The 18,663-nt window shown below is 44.6% G+C and overlaps 1 protein-coding gene across 2 annotated transcripts in view; it reads left to right on the top strand.

Moving 5' to 3' along the window:
* The window catches only part of FGD4 (FYVE, RhoGEF and PH domain containing 4), a 172,741-nt gene that overhangs the window by 103,623 nt on the left and 50,455 nt on the right, over positions 1 to 18,663 (top strand). For both annotated transcript variants that reach the window (XM_088478280.1, XM_088478281.1), the window contains one exon: positions 15,479 to 15,631. In XM_088478280.1, coding sequence (XP_088334406.1) covers positions 15,479 to 15,631 — 153 coding nt within the window. The remainder of the gene's footprint in view (positions 1 to 15,478; positions 15,632 to 18,663) is intronic.

Here is an 18,663-nt window from a genome sequence, read left to right on the forward strand (position 1 = left end):
TTTGCGGGAGCCAAGACCCTCCCGCAGGGTCTTGACGCAAGCCCGATGGTCGTGATATTCGCGACCATCGCTAGGCCGCTCGCACTAGCTGTGGGTGGTCACCCACAGCTTTGCGAGCGGCCTGGAGGCCGAAACAGACAAAAAAAATGCCCTGATTCAGAGCGAGCGCTCGCAAACAGCGAGCGCCTCTGAATCAGGCCCTTAGTAGTGTTGTTCCAGGGATAATATACATTATACACCATTGGTGCTAATCTCTTCCTCCTGTGTTTAGAAGACTAGCTCTGTCATTTGAGAGTGTTTAATGTGCTATATTCCCTGACAGGCCCGCGCAGCAGCCCTTACCGCACCCTCTCTACTCTTTTCTCGCTATCAGTCGCCATGTTTGTATCTCCAGTTACCAGGCAGTGGCGAGAGACATGATTGGAGGCCGTGGCTGCCTCTAGATTGAGGAAGTCTTGGTCAAGGTTCCCACCTAATCTCATTGGAGAGACTGTCCTAACCTGGCTGCTCGGTCCGATAATCTCGGTGTGTGTACGCGGCACCCCGCGCCAATTATTGTTCCCTGGGGTCAGAGGATTGGATGTTTCCTGCTTCACAGCATTACTGTACGTTTTGTAGTGTGTATGAATTTCCAATCATCATTGCCCATAGTTCATTTAAAAACCTCACCTTTGTGATGGTCCTTAGAGGTGCGTACACACGGGTCGATTTTTTGGATGGCTGAACGATAACGATGTCGTTATCGTTCAGTCGTCCAAAAATTCGTCCAGTTTCGGCCCCAAAACTATGAACGATAACTACCAGTAAACACTCCCGTTTGTAGTTGGTAGTTGCCGTTCATCGCCCGAACCTCCAGTCAGGTTGAACATGTTCGGGGAGGAGGGAGGGAGCCCGTCACTAAACAAAATCGTTCTCGATTTCGTTCAGCGTTTGTGCTCAGTGTCGTTAACAACACTGAGCACACCCCTGCCGGGGACACACGGGACGATTTAGTTTGGGGAGAAAATCGTCCCGTGTGTTCGCACCTGACAGATAATCGTTTGCATGGGAACGATAAGTCACTGTTCTCAAGTTTGTTCCACTGCTTAGATATTTGTCAGGTCTGTCCGATCGTGAGTGAAATGGTTCAGGAGTGTACCTAAAATTACATTCTTTCCTCCTTTCATCAGATTTGTGGTCTTCGTGTAATTCTTTCCATCATGGCCCACTTGTGTGTGTTACCCCTGACGTGGTCTCTCACTAGATTCTCAGGGGTTTATGTATCAAGCAGTGAAAAGCAAGGAGAAGTTGTCCATAGCAACCAATCAGCTTTGAAGTAGCATTTATCTAGTACAGTCTATAAAATAATAGGTAGGAGCTGATCGGTTGCTATGGGCAACTTCCCCACTGGTCCACTTCTCAATGCTTCTCACTGCTTGATACATAGACCCCTCTATTTCCTAAACCTGGAGACGTATCAGAACACATCTGTGTGTTTTCTTTAACAGCACCTAATATAACAAGCAGAACTTGTTACATGCTTGCCGACATAGCAGGGGGGGTTATAGGGGGCTCGGCCGGGGATATTACCCGCATTAGGGGCGGGGCAATTTTAGCCCCGTCTCCGCTATACAATGCTCAGATTACCATTATTAAGCATGGGACGGGGTCATAATGACGCATTTAAATGGGAATCGCGTCATCTGCCCCTCCCCCTGCTGTGGGGGTATGTGTGGGAATTGCGGAAAGGTCAGGGGGGGTCGGCAGGTGGCTGGGAGGCTTTCCTGCTTTTCCGGGGGGCCGGGAGCACCACCTGATTTGCGGGAGGCTCCCGGCCGAATCGGGAGAGTGGGCAAGTATGGCTTGTTATGAGATGTTAATTACCTTTTAATTTAATAGATAGGATTTGACAAACGTGTAAGTGCTTTGGGCCTATAAAGAAATCGCTGCTGACTATCCTATCAGAAAAACATGATGTACAAACTTCTACTGCTTAGATTCGAGTTATCACCTAAGTAACTAAGTGGCGAAGCTTAAACAGGGAAGGCTGAATATCTGGTTTTGACGGAAAGAAATGTATTTGTCGAGAAATGAATCATTGTAACAACTTTAGGTTAAAAAAAGAGAACACAAAGCAAGTGACGGTTCTAGTCCCAGTTTTGGTTAGATAGTCCGCACCGTGTACCTATATTTATCTGCCAGCAACTTTACAAAGGGGAAAAAGGAAATTCTCTGTGAAAGAGGATCTAGGAGATCCTCCGGCCAGTACAGGTTTTATACAACACGCTGAGTTCAGTTCAGTTCAACCTACCAACTCATATCCACCATGACATCATAAAATAAATAAATAAAATTATATTATTGAAGATACAGTTGCTGTTATCCACAGCTTCCATCATATTTTTCTATAGGTCGTAGAAACACAAATCAATACTTTTGGTTGTTACAGCTGCAAACCCTTTCCCGGAGCAACTGTTGTCACAACTTTCTGCCAGAGGTGTGCGCACAGGTCGTACGATTGGCGTCATTTTAGCACCGCCCCCTCCCTTACGGCCGGGCGATTCGGGTATTCTAACCCCATCTTGCCCACTATACTAGGAAGTGGGCGGCATGTGGGATATCCACCCACTTTTCTAGGGGTGCATGGTACTAACCAGAATATCAGGAGTCTCCCAAACCATGCGGGAGAGTAGGTAAGTGTGGCCTTGGGTAGCATCAACTGCTACCTAAAGTGCCTTCTCCACGCTGTTAGTCTCCCGGGGAGGAGGCAGCCTCTTTTTGGATCCAAGATGGCCCATGTGAAACTGCTGTATCTGAATCAAATAGTTTTGTATCCGACATCTTGGAATGAAAATGAGGTTGCCTCTTCCCTGGGAGACGGTGATAGCGGAGAGGAGACAACAGTAGTGAGCGCTTCCGGGCAAGTTTTATTAGTGATAGTGTAGGTCACGTGGGGTTGGTATTAGGAGAGTATTGGTAGGTGTATGGGCGACTATTAACTTGAGACTGCTGGGCCCATAGCCTATTAGCAGAAGTGTGTAACAGTGCTGTGCTAGATGTAGTAGTACCAGGCAATTTTTAGCCATACTAAGTTGCACACCCCTATACCCTGAGCCCATGCTTTCGGCCTAAAAGTTATCAAAATCAGGTAAAAGTTTTTTCATTATCATTTTTTGCCAGTGGTTGGTTATTTATTTTTACAACATTTTTACGAAAAATAGGGAAGAGAAAGGAACAAAGAACACAGAGGAATACTGAATACAGAAGACTACATAAATAGGAGATGACTAGTTCTAGTTATGTGTGAATAGTACCTCTTTTCTCACCCAAACACTGTCACTGACAGTATATTTTTAGCTGCCTGCATTTAGAGAACAAGAAAATGACATTGTTTGACATTTATATATATGGAAAATTATATAATACTATATACCGCAAAGAGTTGAAACGTGTACAATCCACTAAGCATCTGCATCAAATCCCTTGATAGAGAGGAGGAGCTTCTCTATCTGAGGCACCGGAGTGTGACTAGCAGACTTGCCAGCTTGCCCTGCAGAAGTGCATGGTGTGTGGATTGGTGGATTCATCCATAGGGTTAGTGTCGGTGATGTCACAGCAGCTCATGTGAATGCAGTGTCTGCTTTGATGAGGAGGAAGAGGGGGGTTGGTTGACATGAATAGCATCACCAAGCCCACTGCACTTTACTAAATTCGGTAAGTACGGCCCCTCTTCCAACACCTGTGACGAGGCAGTTTCTAAACTTTATGGCGTCTACTTTGAGATGGACACACACTTTATCCAAGCCCAGAATAGAAGTAATTAATATAACCTTTTATATTTTGGATTGCATAGTTCCACATGTACATACCAACAGCTGGCTCCACATGTATTTAACATTCTTGGTATTTTCTGAATTTTGTGGATTTAGGGCCTGATTCAGACCCGGACGTAAGCATTCATTCGCTCGTACGCTGTTTTGCTACCGCGCATGCGTCCGGTCCGTTATGCGCATATGCGGCTGAATCTTTGCGATCGCTTGAGCGGATTGCGAGCAGGAAGTGACTTCTGAAATTTGATTGACAGAATGTGCCGTTTGTGGGAGGTAACAGGGGAAGGCTTTTGTAAACGGGGGAGTGATGGTGTGGACGCAAGCGTTTCTGACCATCAACACGGCATTTAATGGGCGTCCATAATTACAAAGACGCATCATAGTACACGTCACCTAGCTTGATTTTTGTCTGAAATACTCGCAGAGCTTGCGGGCACCTTGGGGTACCTGTAGCCTTGCGAGGGCTTCCAATGGCTCTCGATGTTACCGATGGTCTCATACACTTCCTGGAGATGATGTGATCTGCGAGAGTAGAGAGGGCGGTATTAAGCTAGTTTGTGATCGCTTCGTCGCCGCTCGCAAAAAAAGGGCGTCCTTGAGCCTTGCATTGCGATCAGGGGTTTTACAAGGCCGGCCCCTTTTTGCATGCGAGCGAGCGCTTCTAGTGAGCGGGTCTGAATCAGGCCCTTAGCCCACTGTCTTCCATTGCTCGCTGACCTGTAGGGACAGCCCTGTCTTGTAGCTGATCCTATGTGAAATTAGACTGTTACACTCCGAAGGGTAAAGTAAATTGCCCATAGCAACCATTCAGATCCTACTTATTTATCTAGCACCTCCTATAAGATTTTAGCTAGAATCTGATTGGTTGCTATGGGCAACATCTTTACTTCTATAAACCCGCACTTTAGTAAATGTACCCTCAAATATCCCAGATTTGGCTCCTCTCTCACAGCAATCGTTTTTCCCCCGGTGTCAGCATTGTCGTCGTCCAGGTCAATGCACAAGAAAGATACAAATAGATATTCACATAAAACTACTACGCAAATGTGGATATACCACAACAGTTTATGTTCCGGGTTACAAATAGCCACAATTGTATTATTTAGACAGCGGAAAACCAAAGAGCAAATTTTGTTTCGACAAAAGTCCCCACCGTAAAGGACCGCTCTTATCGGGTGTGCTGTCCTTTGATTAAAATCATAATGCATGCGGCGTTGCTAAACGCCGGTATACATGCGATGATTGGTGGCATGTTATGCTTGATCGCCGTTTGATTGAACACAAGTCACAACTGTCCAGCATCCCAGTACAGTCGTTATTTAACTTTAGTCATAGGGCTTATTTATTTGTGGGTGTGATTCTTGCTAAATGTGGGTAACATGGGGCATGGCGAAGCAAATTGGTGCTTCATCAGGGTTTTTTTTTTTCCTCTGAAAATATTGACAAGTTAGTACATAGTCTTAATAATAGGACCTTGCATTGGTGGCCCAGGGCACATGTCTCTTTTAAGCTGCCCATCCATTTAACGATGCGGGGGGCGACAGCACGATTGCGACGCCGTCGTCTCCCGCGGGGTGAACGGCATACACTGAATGTTCAGACGTTCAGTGTATGCAGATCAATCATCCCCGAACATGGCAACCTGACGGCGGTCGTCAGGTTGACCGTCATGTTCGGGCGATGATTGATGTTAAAAACGACCAGCAGGCGCGTGCATCGCTGGTCGTTTTTAACCTTTTACTGCCCGATTTGCGGGCGATTACCAAGCGATGGAGCGATAACGACCGTCGTTATCGCTCCATCGCTAGGTATAATCGCCTAGTGGATGGGCAGCATTACCCATTTATTACAGCAAACTTACAATTAAAATAGATCTGTATCACACCTTCTAAAGGAGACAGGTGAAGAAGTTGCCCATAGCAACCAATGAACTTGTACTAGAGAACATCTGATTGGTTGATATGGGCAAATTCTCTACTTGTCATCTTTAGATGATTTGGTATATCTCCCCCTCAAAGTGCTTAATTATTTATAAGTATTACCAGTTACTTACAGTGCATCCGGACAGTATTCACAGCGCTTCACTTTTTCCACAGTTTGTTATGGTACAGCCTTATTCCAAAGTGAAATAAATTCATTTTGTCCTCAAAATTCTACACACAATACCCCATAATGACAACATGTAAAACATTTTTTTGAGAATTTTGCAAATTTAATAAAAACAAAAACAAAAACAAAAAAAAAACAACTAAGAAATCACATGTATATAAGTATTCACAACCTTTGCTCAATACTTTGTTGATGCACCTTTGGCTGCAATTACAGCCTCAAGTCTTTTTGAATATTGATGCCACAAGCAGGAGGTCGCACCCCTACCATTACGCCAAAGTGAGGATTATTTACCGTGTTGGAATTGGAAAATTCAGTAATATCGGCTGGATGATGTGCAGAGGTCTTTCAAGTGTTTAATTGAAAATTTGGGATTTTAAGTGGAGACTCCTCCATGACAGACAGTAACTACTGTAGGAGCAGGATTGCCTGTTATTATCATTTATTTATATAATGCCACCAATTATGCAGCGCTGTACAGTAACAAGCGCGCACATATGTTAATTATGTCAGAATGTAAGTAACCGATGAGTAAGTTTTTTATTTTTGTGGAGTGTGGGAGGAAACCTGGGAGAACATACAAACTTCACACATATAGATCATGACCGGGAATTGAACCCATGACCTCGTTAGCTGTCTGGCAGTAATAGTAACCACTAGGCCACCTTGGATATTTAAACTGATATCGCAGTTTCATTCTTATACATTTTGCTTTTCATAAGGGATTATATTATTTCATTTAACTGATTATTCCTGTTTAATCGCCGCTAGGCCAATATAGTAAGATGGTAGCACCATTATTAAAAGCCTATAGTATGCCATCTTGGTGCCACAAATTTTTCCACTTTTCTGAATGTATATACACTAAAGCTACCCATACATGGTGCGATATGCACCTTTGGACGTGATGGCCGATCCGATGGCCGACATATCGGGCGGTCCCCACACACGGAGCGATCCGCTGCCCGACCGCCCGATATTCCGGCTCCCCCCACCCGCATGCAGTAAGATCTGGAGGTGCAATGTCCGACCCTACGGGAGCCCGCACTGGCCGATATTCTGCCCACACACGGTACGATATATTAGCGATAACGCTCCAATCCGTCGGATCGGCTGGTATATCGCACCGTGTATGGGCACCTTAAGATGGATATAACGGATAATTGCTATCTATCACTACATTCATGCAAATGGCGAGTGCAACTGTTTCCGAAAAAAAATGTTTCAATGCTTCCACCATTTATTTAGAAAGAAGGTAATTGCTTTAACTGAAAATGCTTCATTTACAAATGTTATAATACGGTATCTTCATGATCACTAAGTGCCCCAGGCCCTCCAGGAAAACAGCTATACTTTCTGCACAGGTTCCAAGTCCATGTATAATTCAGAGGATGCTGATCCGGATCTGAAGGGCTAGAAAGAGGCTTAACTATCCCCTTGTGGGAACTAATGCAGCCCATGGAGACTGCGATTAGCCATAGTGAATACAGCAAAACATTCCCCCTCTCATAGGAGCTGTGAATTGGCAAATGGAGGAAAATGGACATAGGCCAGGGTATCTGTTTATGTACAAACCAGGTTTTCCTGCTAAGCCTGTAGTCTGTACAAATGAAGTATATATGTTTATGGCACTTACATGTGTGTAAGAATAATCTAATAACTAATTCAATAGCAATACTCCAAATATCTGCAGGCTATACCAATCACAGGACGCTGCTGCTGCCTTGTTTTAGTCTCCTTCTACCCTGCTCCCTCTCTCTCCCCCCCCTCTCTCCCTCTCCCCCCTCTCTCTCCCCCTCTCCCCCCTCTCTCTCTCTCTCTCCCCCTCTCCCCCCTCTCTCTCTCTCCCTCTCTCTCTCCCCCCTCTCTCTCCCCCCCTCTCTCTCCCCCCCTCTCTCTCCCCCCCTCTCTCTCCCCCCTCTCTCTCCCTCTATCTCTCTCTCTCTATCTCTCCCCTCTCTCTAACCTCCCTCTCCCCCTCTCTCTCTCTCTCCCTAAAATATATAATATAACATTTAAAGATATTTAAGTTTTCCTATTTTAAGTGAATCTAGTAACTCTCTCCCCCCTCCCCCTTTCTATCCCTCTTTACCTCTCTCTCTCCCACTTTCTCCCTTTTTTTTCCTCTCTCCCTCCCCCACCCCCTCTCTAAAAAAATATAAACTTGAAAAATATTTTCATTGTTTCTTATTTTAAGTGAATCTTGTAACTCTCTCTCCCTTCCCCCTCTCTATCTCTCTCTCTTTCCCTCTTCCCATCTCTGTCTCCCCCTCTTTCCCTATCTCCCTACCCCCATTCTCTCGCTCTCTAAAATATATCATATCAAAATAGGACACAATTAAAATATTTTTCAAATTTTAGTGAATCTGTAACTCTCTCCCCGCCCCCTCTCTATCCCTCTTTCCCTCTCTCTCTCCCTTTTCACCTCTCTTTCCATCTCCCTGTCTCTCCCTCACCCCCCCCTCTCACCCCTCTCTCTCTCACTTTCTAAAAAATATCATATAAACTTGAAAAATATTTTAATTGTTTCTTATTTTAAGTGAATTTTGTAACTCTCACTCCCCTCCCCCTCTCTATCTCTCTCTCCCTCTTCCCCTCTCTTTCCATCTCCCTATCTCCCCCTCTCTCCCTCCTTTTTCCCCTCTCTCTCTCTGTAAAATATATTATATAAAATTGTAAAAATATTTTAATTGTTTACTATTTTAAGTGAATTTTGTATTCACTCTCCTCCCCCTCTCTATCTCTCTCTTCCCATCTCTTTCCATCTCCCCCTCCCCCCCTTTCTCTCTTTCTTTCTGTAAAATATATTATATAACTTTTTAAAAATATTTTAATAGTTTTACCTATTTTAAGTGAATCTTGTAACATTCTGCAATGTGTATAGGAAATATCCCTGCCGTGCCTTCCCCAGCGTAGTGTATGTTTTCTGCACTAAAAAATTGGGTTACATTTATTAGAAACACTTTTCAAAGCCGCAATGTCTTTAGTGGTTTCGGACGCTGGATTTAAAATGGCAATGGCATTAAATACAAAACACACCTGGTTTTGTATTTCATACTATTGCCCCTTTAAACCTAGCAGCCAAAACTGCACCATCTTTAAAAAGCATTGCTGAGTACATTCAGCCCACAGAGTCGATTTAGGGATATGGGAAAGTCAGTGACTTCAGTAGATGATGGTCATCATCCATGGTTGTTTTGATGCTAAGGCCCTTATTCAATTAGAGGCGAAAAGCCGTGATTGTCGAAAAGTTTTCGCCGATGCGCGGTTTTCGCCTGTTACCGAAGTATCGCCCTATTCAATTCCAGGACGTTTTCACCTAGGCGAAAACTCTATAGGCAACAACAGGCGAAAGAGTTTCTCCACCCAACGGCAGGAGAAAAGAAGTGCAAAATCCATATTTTGGGGTAAAAAAGTAGGGACTTGGGAGCTTATTCAGACCCGGTCGTAATAGCTCTAAGAGCTCGCAACCGGGTCGATGTTGCTCCAGTGCGCATGCGCACGACGGAGCTGGCTCCATCGTGCGCATGCGCGAGACCCGGCTAACGACGGGTGATCCGTCATTAGGGGTCTCGTAGCAGACGGGGCGAGCTGTCGATGTTGAGTGACAGCTCGCTCCGTTTGCTGGGCGGGCCGGGGGCGTGCCCGGCCAAACGGAGGCGGTCCTGTCGGAACGCTTGCCGTTTGGGGGCGGCCCCACTGACTTCATCAGTGATGTCAGTGGTGAGCTTCCTGCTCAAACAGAGCAGGAAGCTCCCTGGGGCTTAAGGTTGACGAGACCCTACCTTAGGGTCTCGTCGTTAGCCCCGATGGTCTTGACCATCGCGGCCATCACCCTAGCGGTCGTTAGAGCTGTGGGTGTTAACCCACAGCCTAGCGTCCGACATGGAGGCAGCCGTTCAGGATGCAAGCGGCCGCCCTGTTTCAGAACGACCGCTTGCATCCTACGACCACCTCTTAATGAGACCCTTGGTTCAGAACCCTTTGGCACCCCCCCCTCCTAATGACTATTTAGGCAAAAATAAAAATTGGGTTAAAGTACTGGGACAGGTGTGTTGGGGGGCTGTATGGATGGGGGAGGGGTACTTTTAGGATTGCAGGAGGCTGCAGCAGGTGTATTTTTAATTATTTTTCTATTCTGCACTTTACAAACCCCAAAATATACTAGTATACATTTACATGTACCCCCAATTTAACTGCAGCAATTATTTTTCAGAAAAGTAATTTCTTAATATCATCATTCCACACTTATGCAAATATGCACATAACAGCCCTTTTGACTCAAAATAAGATCCCTAATTACTTTTATTGGGGTCAATTCAATTGACCGCGATGTAAATAGCGCCGGGAGATAGCTCCTGGAGCTATTCAATCCATCGCGATGTTAGGTCGGGGAAGGCTCGTTCTCGTGCCTTAAACAGGGTGTTTAGGCATGAGAACGGGCATTCCCCGACCTAACTTCCCGACGCGATGCTGTTTTCCCGGTGCTAAGGGCAGAAAACAGCCTCGCGCTGGGACTTTTGTGTATTGAATAGCTTCGGGAGCTGATTCCCGGGGCTATTCACTTCGCGCAGAATAGAATCGAGCCCATTATGGCTAGTAATACACTTCTGTATTGGTTCCCCGGGTGAGTTAGGCCTTTTTGGGGGTACAGACTGATTTCCCCCCAAAACAACTGACCTTTTCGACAGTCCCGCTATTCGCTCATATGCGTTTTCAACTGTTTTACAATGGAATTTGGCGAGCAAGCAGGCGAAAACTTTGCCTCAAAACACGCGAATGAGGCGAAAACAAGGCGCTTTTCACGGCTAATTGAATCCACCCCTAAGTATTGATCCCCGCTGTACAAACCCCTCACTTTACAGCAAACTGATTTGCTTTCCCAAATGACCTGCTGTCTATAACTGATACAATTACCATACTAAGGGGTCTATTTACTAAGCAGTGTTAGGAGACAGAGTGAAAAGTGATAAGAAAGTGATAAGGTGCCAGCCAGCCAGCTCCCAACTGTCATTTTCAAACACAGCCTGTGAGATGACAGTTAGGAGCTGATTGGCTGGCACCTTATCACTTTTCACTCTGTCTCCTAACACTGCTTAGTAAATAGACCCCTAAGTTCTACACCGAGGAAGCCCCCTGATAAGTAACGTATGACTTTATTTGTCTAAATATTTTGATCATCAGAATGGCAATACCTTATAAATCAAATACGTATTGAATGACACATCTACAACTGGCACACTCGCCTGGACTTAATCCCCATGGGTACTGCAGTGATGGGGATTAATGATTTCAGCAGACCTGTACCACCTATTAAATATAAACATGTCATTAAAGTTGAACATACTTAAGTATATTTTGCATACCATTATCCACATGTTCAGTCCACATTGAAGGCACAGCAGTACGAAAGTTTATTGTGTACGGGTCACTGGAAGCTTTATGTATTGTATATTGCTCAATAAGTTTCTTTCTGTATTGTATACGGGTCACTAGAAGTTCTTTGTATTGTATATATTGTTCATTAAGATGGTCTCTGTATTGTATAGGGGTCACTAGAATCTCTCTGTATTGTATAGAGCAGGGACACACAACTGTTAAATTTGTACATTTTTCCCAACTCTAGATGTTATCTTTCTATCATTGCCAAGAAAAAAATCAAGGCGTACTTGTCATGAAACCCTTTACCTGTTAAGTTATCAGACCGATTTTGACGAGAGCCTCACCCATAGTAACCCCCATTCCCTTGAAACGCAATATGTTAGCTAGACCGTCACCAAGTAATGATAACAGGTGCAGGTTTGCACAATTGGATCCCATCAAAGATAACTGGATAACCTGAGAGTACCAATTCCAGGTAACCATGACAGCAGGGACAGATGCAGCCAGTAGTAGACCGATGTAGCAGCAGGTAACAGAGACCTAAATGTAATGGCCTGTGATTTGCGGGCACCAGTGCAGTTTCGGCAATATAGTCACTAGATTTAAAGCGGCAATTAGTTTTAAGACAAAATTAGGTTGCCTTAAAATGAATTGCCACATTAAGTCTAACAATATGGCCGAAGTTACGCCGGTCCCTGCAAATTGCAACCTTTTGCATTTGTGCCAGTCTTAAGTTGGTTACAGTACCCGAGTTCACCAGCGCTCCTATTGGCATTGTAGAGTAGTTAAAGGTAATCCACAGTATAAAGTGAAAGTTAGTTACATGCAGGTTGTAGTACCAGTGCTTGGCCAGTAATGCTGTGGCAGTGTAGAGCAGTTTTAGAAGAGGGATTGTGGGTCTGATTGAGAGGTGCACAGACGCAGTGGGGTGATTTTAACCTTTTACATTGTAGAAGATGCTCCCATCTAATGATATATATTGGAGAATACTGTAGATTTCATATAGTCTTAGGTACCTCACACCATAATACAAAAACATAACAAACAAACAAAACAAAAAAGTTAATTTGGAGAAAACTTTATAAGAAAAGAACAAATACAGCCAGGACTCTGCGATGTAGCGGAAGAGGCTATAGAGGCATGAGGTATCGTTACCCCAACTAACCCAGGGGATCTCTGCTCTGAGATACAGAAAACAAAAAAACAAAAACATTTTTGAAGTGTTTAATGGTAACCACTCGCATTTATGCAAAAATCATCACTGTAACCATAACTACTAATCGCATTCTTACAGTATGGAGAGAACCGAGAACTATCTGGATACAGCGCTTAGGCCTGGTAGTGCTAAAACGCACTCCATAAGCAGTGGCGGATTTTGCCTAGAGGCTGAGAGCATTCTGGCAATGGCTTCCTGTTGCAAGCGCTAATCGCAGCCGGACGAAAAGACCTGAGGGGAGCTGCTTTCTTCCCCTGGGGCTGCCAGTCTGGATTTCGATTAGCAGAAGCCACTCCGCTGCCCTACCCGGCTTCTAGGGTCTGCAGCCGATGCGGTCCCTAGAAGCTGGTGTTTGTGTGCATTGTCCGGTCATAAGACCTGCCAGTTACGTTGCATATGCGCAATACTCCTGGCAGGCGCCGAAGAGAACAGGGGCTGGGCCGCTGACCGCCTGCTGCACGGGCCAGTGGCAAACACAGAATTCCTAGTGGGGGGTTTCCAAATCCTTGATTTTAGAGCCAGTGTTGCCAGTCCATGAAGAGGACATAATTACCACTTATCCTGCTTTAATATGCATCATACATAGTGTATTGTGTGTCATAATTCCAGCATATACAGGACCAGCGATCACAGTAACCCATTATATATGTCATATATAGTATATTGTGTCATAATTCCAGCATGTACAGGACCAGCGATCACAGTAAGCCATAAGATGTGTCAGTAGGGCCATCCTGCCTGAGCCGAATGTATTTATTTCAGATGTGGGCACTATTCCAGAGCATTAGAGCAAGTCCGGGAGTCTGGGGGAGCTGCAGAAGAACCTAGCACTGCCCTGGACATATATATGTACATATTGGTCTCCTTATGCACTGCATAACAGTATTAATAATTAACCATATAGATGGTCTATAGCAGTGCAACCCTAACAGTGCATGTTTTCCAGATAACCTAGTTGGTACACAGGTGTATTAATTACTGGGAGCAGTGGAAAAATATTTAGGGGGGGGGTCCATATAAGTGCTATGTAATATAGCACATACTGTGTGTATATATATATATACATACTGTAATGGTGCATACACACGGTCAGATTTTTCTTCAGATCTGAACGATAATGATAAAAATCGTTCATATCTGAAGGAAAATCTGACATGTTTGAACGATGCGTGTTCCCGATGGTCAGATAACGATATCTGACATCTGATGTGTTTGCAGTCAGATTTGGACGATTCCAATTATTTTAATGCAGTCAAAACTCGTTTGTAGGTCAAATCGTTGGTCAAATCGTTCATCAAATCGTTCAATCGTTCATCTGACACATCTGACAAACCTGACCGTGTGTATGCACCTTTACTTAGCTTACCCATCACTGCTAGAGTCTTAAATAAAATACCCTGTTTGCATCAGGTTTAATCCTGAGCTTTAGAAAACTTTATTTTGTTTAAAAAAATATGTTTGTTGCTCTGAAATGGTTTCTTTATCTCACCTCTATATAGATGGCTAGATGACAAACTACTTTGGCTTATATGACACCCCCCCCCCTACACAGCATACACACACATAGCATACACACATACACACAGACACCCACACACAGTGTACTTGCAACCACACACATTCGGCATGCATACTTACACAAACCAAGCGCTGCGGAGAGGAGGAGGCTCACCGCCGGAGATGGCATGAGGTGAGCGGAGCTGCTGCAGCTCCCTCAGCTGTCTGTATTACTATTTACTGCAGAGAGCTCTGCTGTTCAGAACTCTCTGACTGGGAAGCTGCCGCGCATGCGCGGTATCTCTGATTGTGGCCAGTGCTGACTAGAGAGGGGGGGACAAGTCTCTCTCCGGCTCTGAAAAAAAATTATTTTGTCTGTCATTTTGGTGTTCTGGGTACTTAGAAACCCCCCTTGTGTGTGCCACTGCGGGTGACCTCCTCACGTAAAAGGGTAAGGAGCCGCCATTGCCCATAAGTTGAAAACTTCCTAAATAAGTCAAACATATTTACAGGGGTGCAAATAGCAGTCCTATGAAGGAAGCCTGGATGCTGTCCACCGTATGTCCATATGTTGTGTTACAACACCCGTACAGTGGCCTGACTGAGGTGTGGTAAGGTGTATGGTTAGGTTATCAGCCATAATAGGGGTTCTCCTCAAACTGGGCTGCGTCATACTTGAAGTCTGTCTGTAGCTGGTAAATATCCGCCAGCTCAAGTAATTAGAACACCTGTCGTATTTCAGACATAAGGGGAGATGTATCAAACCTTTAAAAGAGGACAGGTGGAGAAGTTGCCCATAGCAACCAATCAGCTACTAGCTATCCTTTTACAGAATGCACTTTATAAATGATAGCCAGAAGCTGATTGGTTACTTTGGAAAACTTCTCCACTTGTTCCCTTTAGAAGCTTTGATGCATTTTCCCACATAGTCCTGAGGAAACCAGGACACAGACCCTGAAATACCAGTTCTGCATCTGTGGAAAGTGTTCTATAAACCACCGATACCCTTTATGTCATGTAGAAGATCGTCCTCCTCAGAGGGCTTTATCCATATTACTGCAGGATGACCCATGGGTCTCCACTGCACCTCCATCCTCTATGAAATTCTGGTGAAGCTGACTTTGGTCTCTTCAAGATTCACAGTTTATTTGTACTATTGCTAGTGATTTTGTCACCATCTACCATCTCCACCTCTTTTCTGATGTTAGAAGGACTGACCCAGTTCTCTGAAGCTCAAAAAGGGTCTTCTGCCTGCTTGGGAGTGTTTGTGACCTTGACAGAGAGTGGGTAGGATGGACCTGGGCTGGTTTGGGCGGACCGGACCTGGGAATGATGGGTTGGGCGCAGGCTTTATTTTGTCCTGATTTTGTTATTTTTAGACTCTTGCAGGTATACGCAGTACTACGCCTCATTTCCAGTCTGTAATTACAGTGATGAGCTAATCCCAGTCCCTTTGTTATTACAGGCAGCAGTGTGAACTGTCCCCAAATCTGTCCTATCTGGAAGCCTCTCTCCATCAGCACAGAGCTACGACTGAGGCAGGAGAGAAGCAACAGGCAGAATAATGGCACCCAGGGCATAACAGCCAGGAACCTCCTACAAAGTCCGAAGCCCTCAGGTAATCATGGAGGGTACATGGCTCGTTTTTTCTTTGTCATTTTAATTTTGTTTTCATATTTTTTTCTGACTAGTGTATAAACTATGCCTGTGCAAGATATGAGGTGTTAAAGTGGCATGACGGTGGAAAGCTCTTTATTAGCGCTCTATTGGCTTGGCCTGCACTATACCTCCCAGCAAGGTCGAATGAAGCCTTCAGGGGGACCTAACTCCACTCCTCCAGCCCCTCCCCCTCTTGTTGGAACTGCTCCTACTCGTCATCCGCCTACACCTCCACTCTTCTCCCCGCCCTTCCCCCTCTTGTCAGCACCCCCCCACTCATCGTCCGACCCTCTCCCACTCGGTCGGCAGTTATAAAATGCGGTGGATTGCACAGTGCAGCAGTGTGCTCCGACAGTGGTGCCCCGGGGCACTGTGCCCCCATGCCCACCCTCTAATCCGGTTCTGCTGCCCAGTGACATTTTATGCACCAGTTTAGTGATGGGAAATGCCAGCTGAGGCTATATATTGTTATGCTGCTTATTATTTATTTATTACCAGCCATTTATATAGCGCACACATATTCCGCAGCGCTTTATAGAGAATATCTGGCCAATCACATCATTCCCTGCCCTAGTGGAGCTTAAAGTCTATATATTCCCTACCACATGTTCACACACATGCACACTAGGGTTAATTTTGTTGGGGGCCAATTAACCTACCAGTATATTTTTGGAGTGTGGGAGGAAACCGGAGCACCCGGAGGAAACCCACGCAAGCACAGGGAGAATATACAAGCTCCACACAGTTGGGGCCACAGTGGGAATTGAACCCACGACCTCAGTGCAGTAATGCTAACCATTACACCGTCTGTGCTAACCATTATTATCTACCACATTGGTGGCGGTTGACCCTTGTTTAGCAACATGTACGAGCTGGAACAAAATAAAGCTGCTCCGCTCTCTATAAATCCGTCACTGTGTTACATTGCATCCTGATTTAGTAACCTTGTCATCACTCGGGGCTCCCATCTGGCCTGTTAATGCTCCAGGGACCCCGTTACAGGGCAAATAGCTGCCTGGGAAAGATGGAATCAATGAAACTCCTTTATCAAAGGTAATGAAATTATGTGATAAAACTGTCAGCGGCGTGCTCATTGTTTGCCATATTAAAGTAATATAGAGCGATTTTATTCCGCAGACGGTAGGGGAGTGGCAAGGCTTTGCTGTAAAATGAGACCCAATTTAATTATTGTTTAGGCCGACACACAGTGTTGTGGACAAGAAATTAAACATTTTGTTTAATGTCCTTTTACAGAATAAACCTCCTTGTTTTCCCATTTTAAATGTAATCTCTAAAAGAAAATAATTACAGTAAGACAAGAATGAGGATGACTGTAAATGCCCCCCAAGAATAGCACCAACCTTTCAACGGTCGCTCCCCCAGTCCTGGTAGCCCGTAGTCCTACTTTAAAGTTTTTTTTGCACCCTGTAAAGTCGGATAAATAAATGTATTTTATACTGCTGTTATTAACTCTGTAACTGCATCAGATATAGGAGCTGATTCATACCCGCTCGCTAAGATGCATACTCTCGCTGCTGGCGATGGTATGCATTGTGCGCATGCGCATACCTTAGCGAAAGTTCACAATGCATTCGCTCGCTGCGCATAGACAGCCCAGCAGAGTGAGTGACAGGGGAAGTCGTTTGTAGGTGGTAACGGGGGATGGCTATTAAAAACGGGTGGAGGGGCAAACGCAGGCGTGCCTGAGCATCTCAACGGCGTTTTAGAGGTGTGCATAATTATAAGACAGCCTCATAGTACACGTCACCTGGCTTATTTTACACTGAAGTGCTCGCAGTACTTGCGGCAGGGTATGGTCAACCTCAAGCGCTGCGATAGTATCCGATGTTACTCGATGTACCGATGGTTGCATATACTTCCTGGACATGACATGCACAAGTGGGTGTCTGCATACACTATGTGATCGCTCTCTAAGAAATACCGGGCGTGCTAATGCATTGCTGGTGCGATAGCACTGTCTACGCAATTTGCATACACATCATGTGAGCGACTCTGAATCCGGCCCATAGAGTGAAGTTCCGATATTTGGTATCTCTCTATACTCCGTAGTACAGCGATAAATGTCTGGTATTGAACTAACTACTTTAAAGTAGGTAAGCAAGACCATGCAGAATTCACTATACCATTGGAACATTATAAACCGAAACAAGTTGTGCAACTAACTTCCTTCATCCAATAAAAAGTTATTCAACTGAAACATTGCAAAACGGGAAAATTGCTCTTCTCATTAAGGTGCCTGTCACCTGCGGATATGAAGGAGGTAAATATATTGCTGCCCGGGTATCTATTAGATTGCATTGCTTATACAGATTAGAGAGTAATACTAAAGCACTAAATCCTCATCGATGCTGCATATAGATTTCCAGTAAAGGGAAATAGCTGACACAGCAAGAAGGTGGCAGTTACAGAGATGCAGATGTTTGGACCAGCCAGAGAGGATTTGTGCAGAGCGAGGGTGTTACTTGCAGAGTTTGGAGTTGGTCCATTGGAGCATTGCAAATGTGTAGTTGCAACTTGCTGACTGCGTTAACTAAACTAAGATATAGAGCCAAATTCATTTAGCTGTGAGATCCGTACCGTGAAGACTAATTGTGACCGTAAGCTCAGTATTCAAGGGTTTTATATGGTGACAGTTGGTTGATTTTTGGAACTTATATAAACGGATGGGAAAACATTAGCCAGCAAGTGTATTCAAGCAAAAACATGTGTTTTACAGTATTTTAGAGTGCATTAAATATATCTCTTTTGTGATATCTAAGTGTGTATATACAAGTTTGTAAAAAGTTGGGAAAATCATTTCCACAGTAACTCCCATCTGCAAGTTTAAAAACCCTTTTCCATCCATACAACACCTCCGTCTAATTTTTTTTTCGTGAAACTACATATCTTTATTGACCATACACCCGTCAGCTCTACCCGTAAAAGCACTTGTGTTGTGTAGGTCCCTATTGTGCCTCCAAAACAGCTTTG

This window comes from Taudactylus pleione, unplaced genomic scaffold (assembly GCF_031769625.1).
Source record: "Taudactylus pleione unplaced genomic scaffold, aTauple2 ptg000212l, whole genome shotgun sequence".
NCBI classification, from domain to species: Eukaryota; Metazoa; Chordata; class Amphibia; order Anura; family Myobatrachidae; genus Taudactylus; species Taudactylus pleione.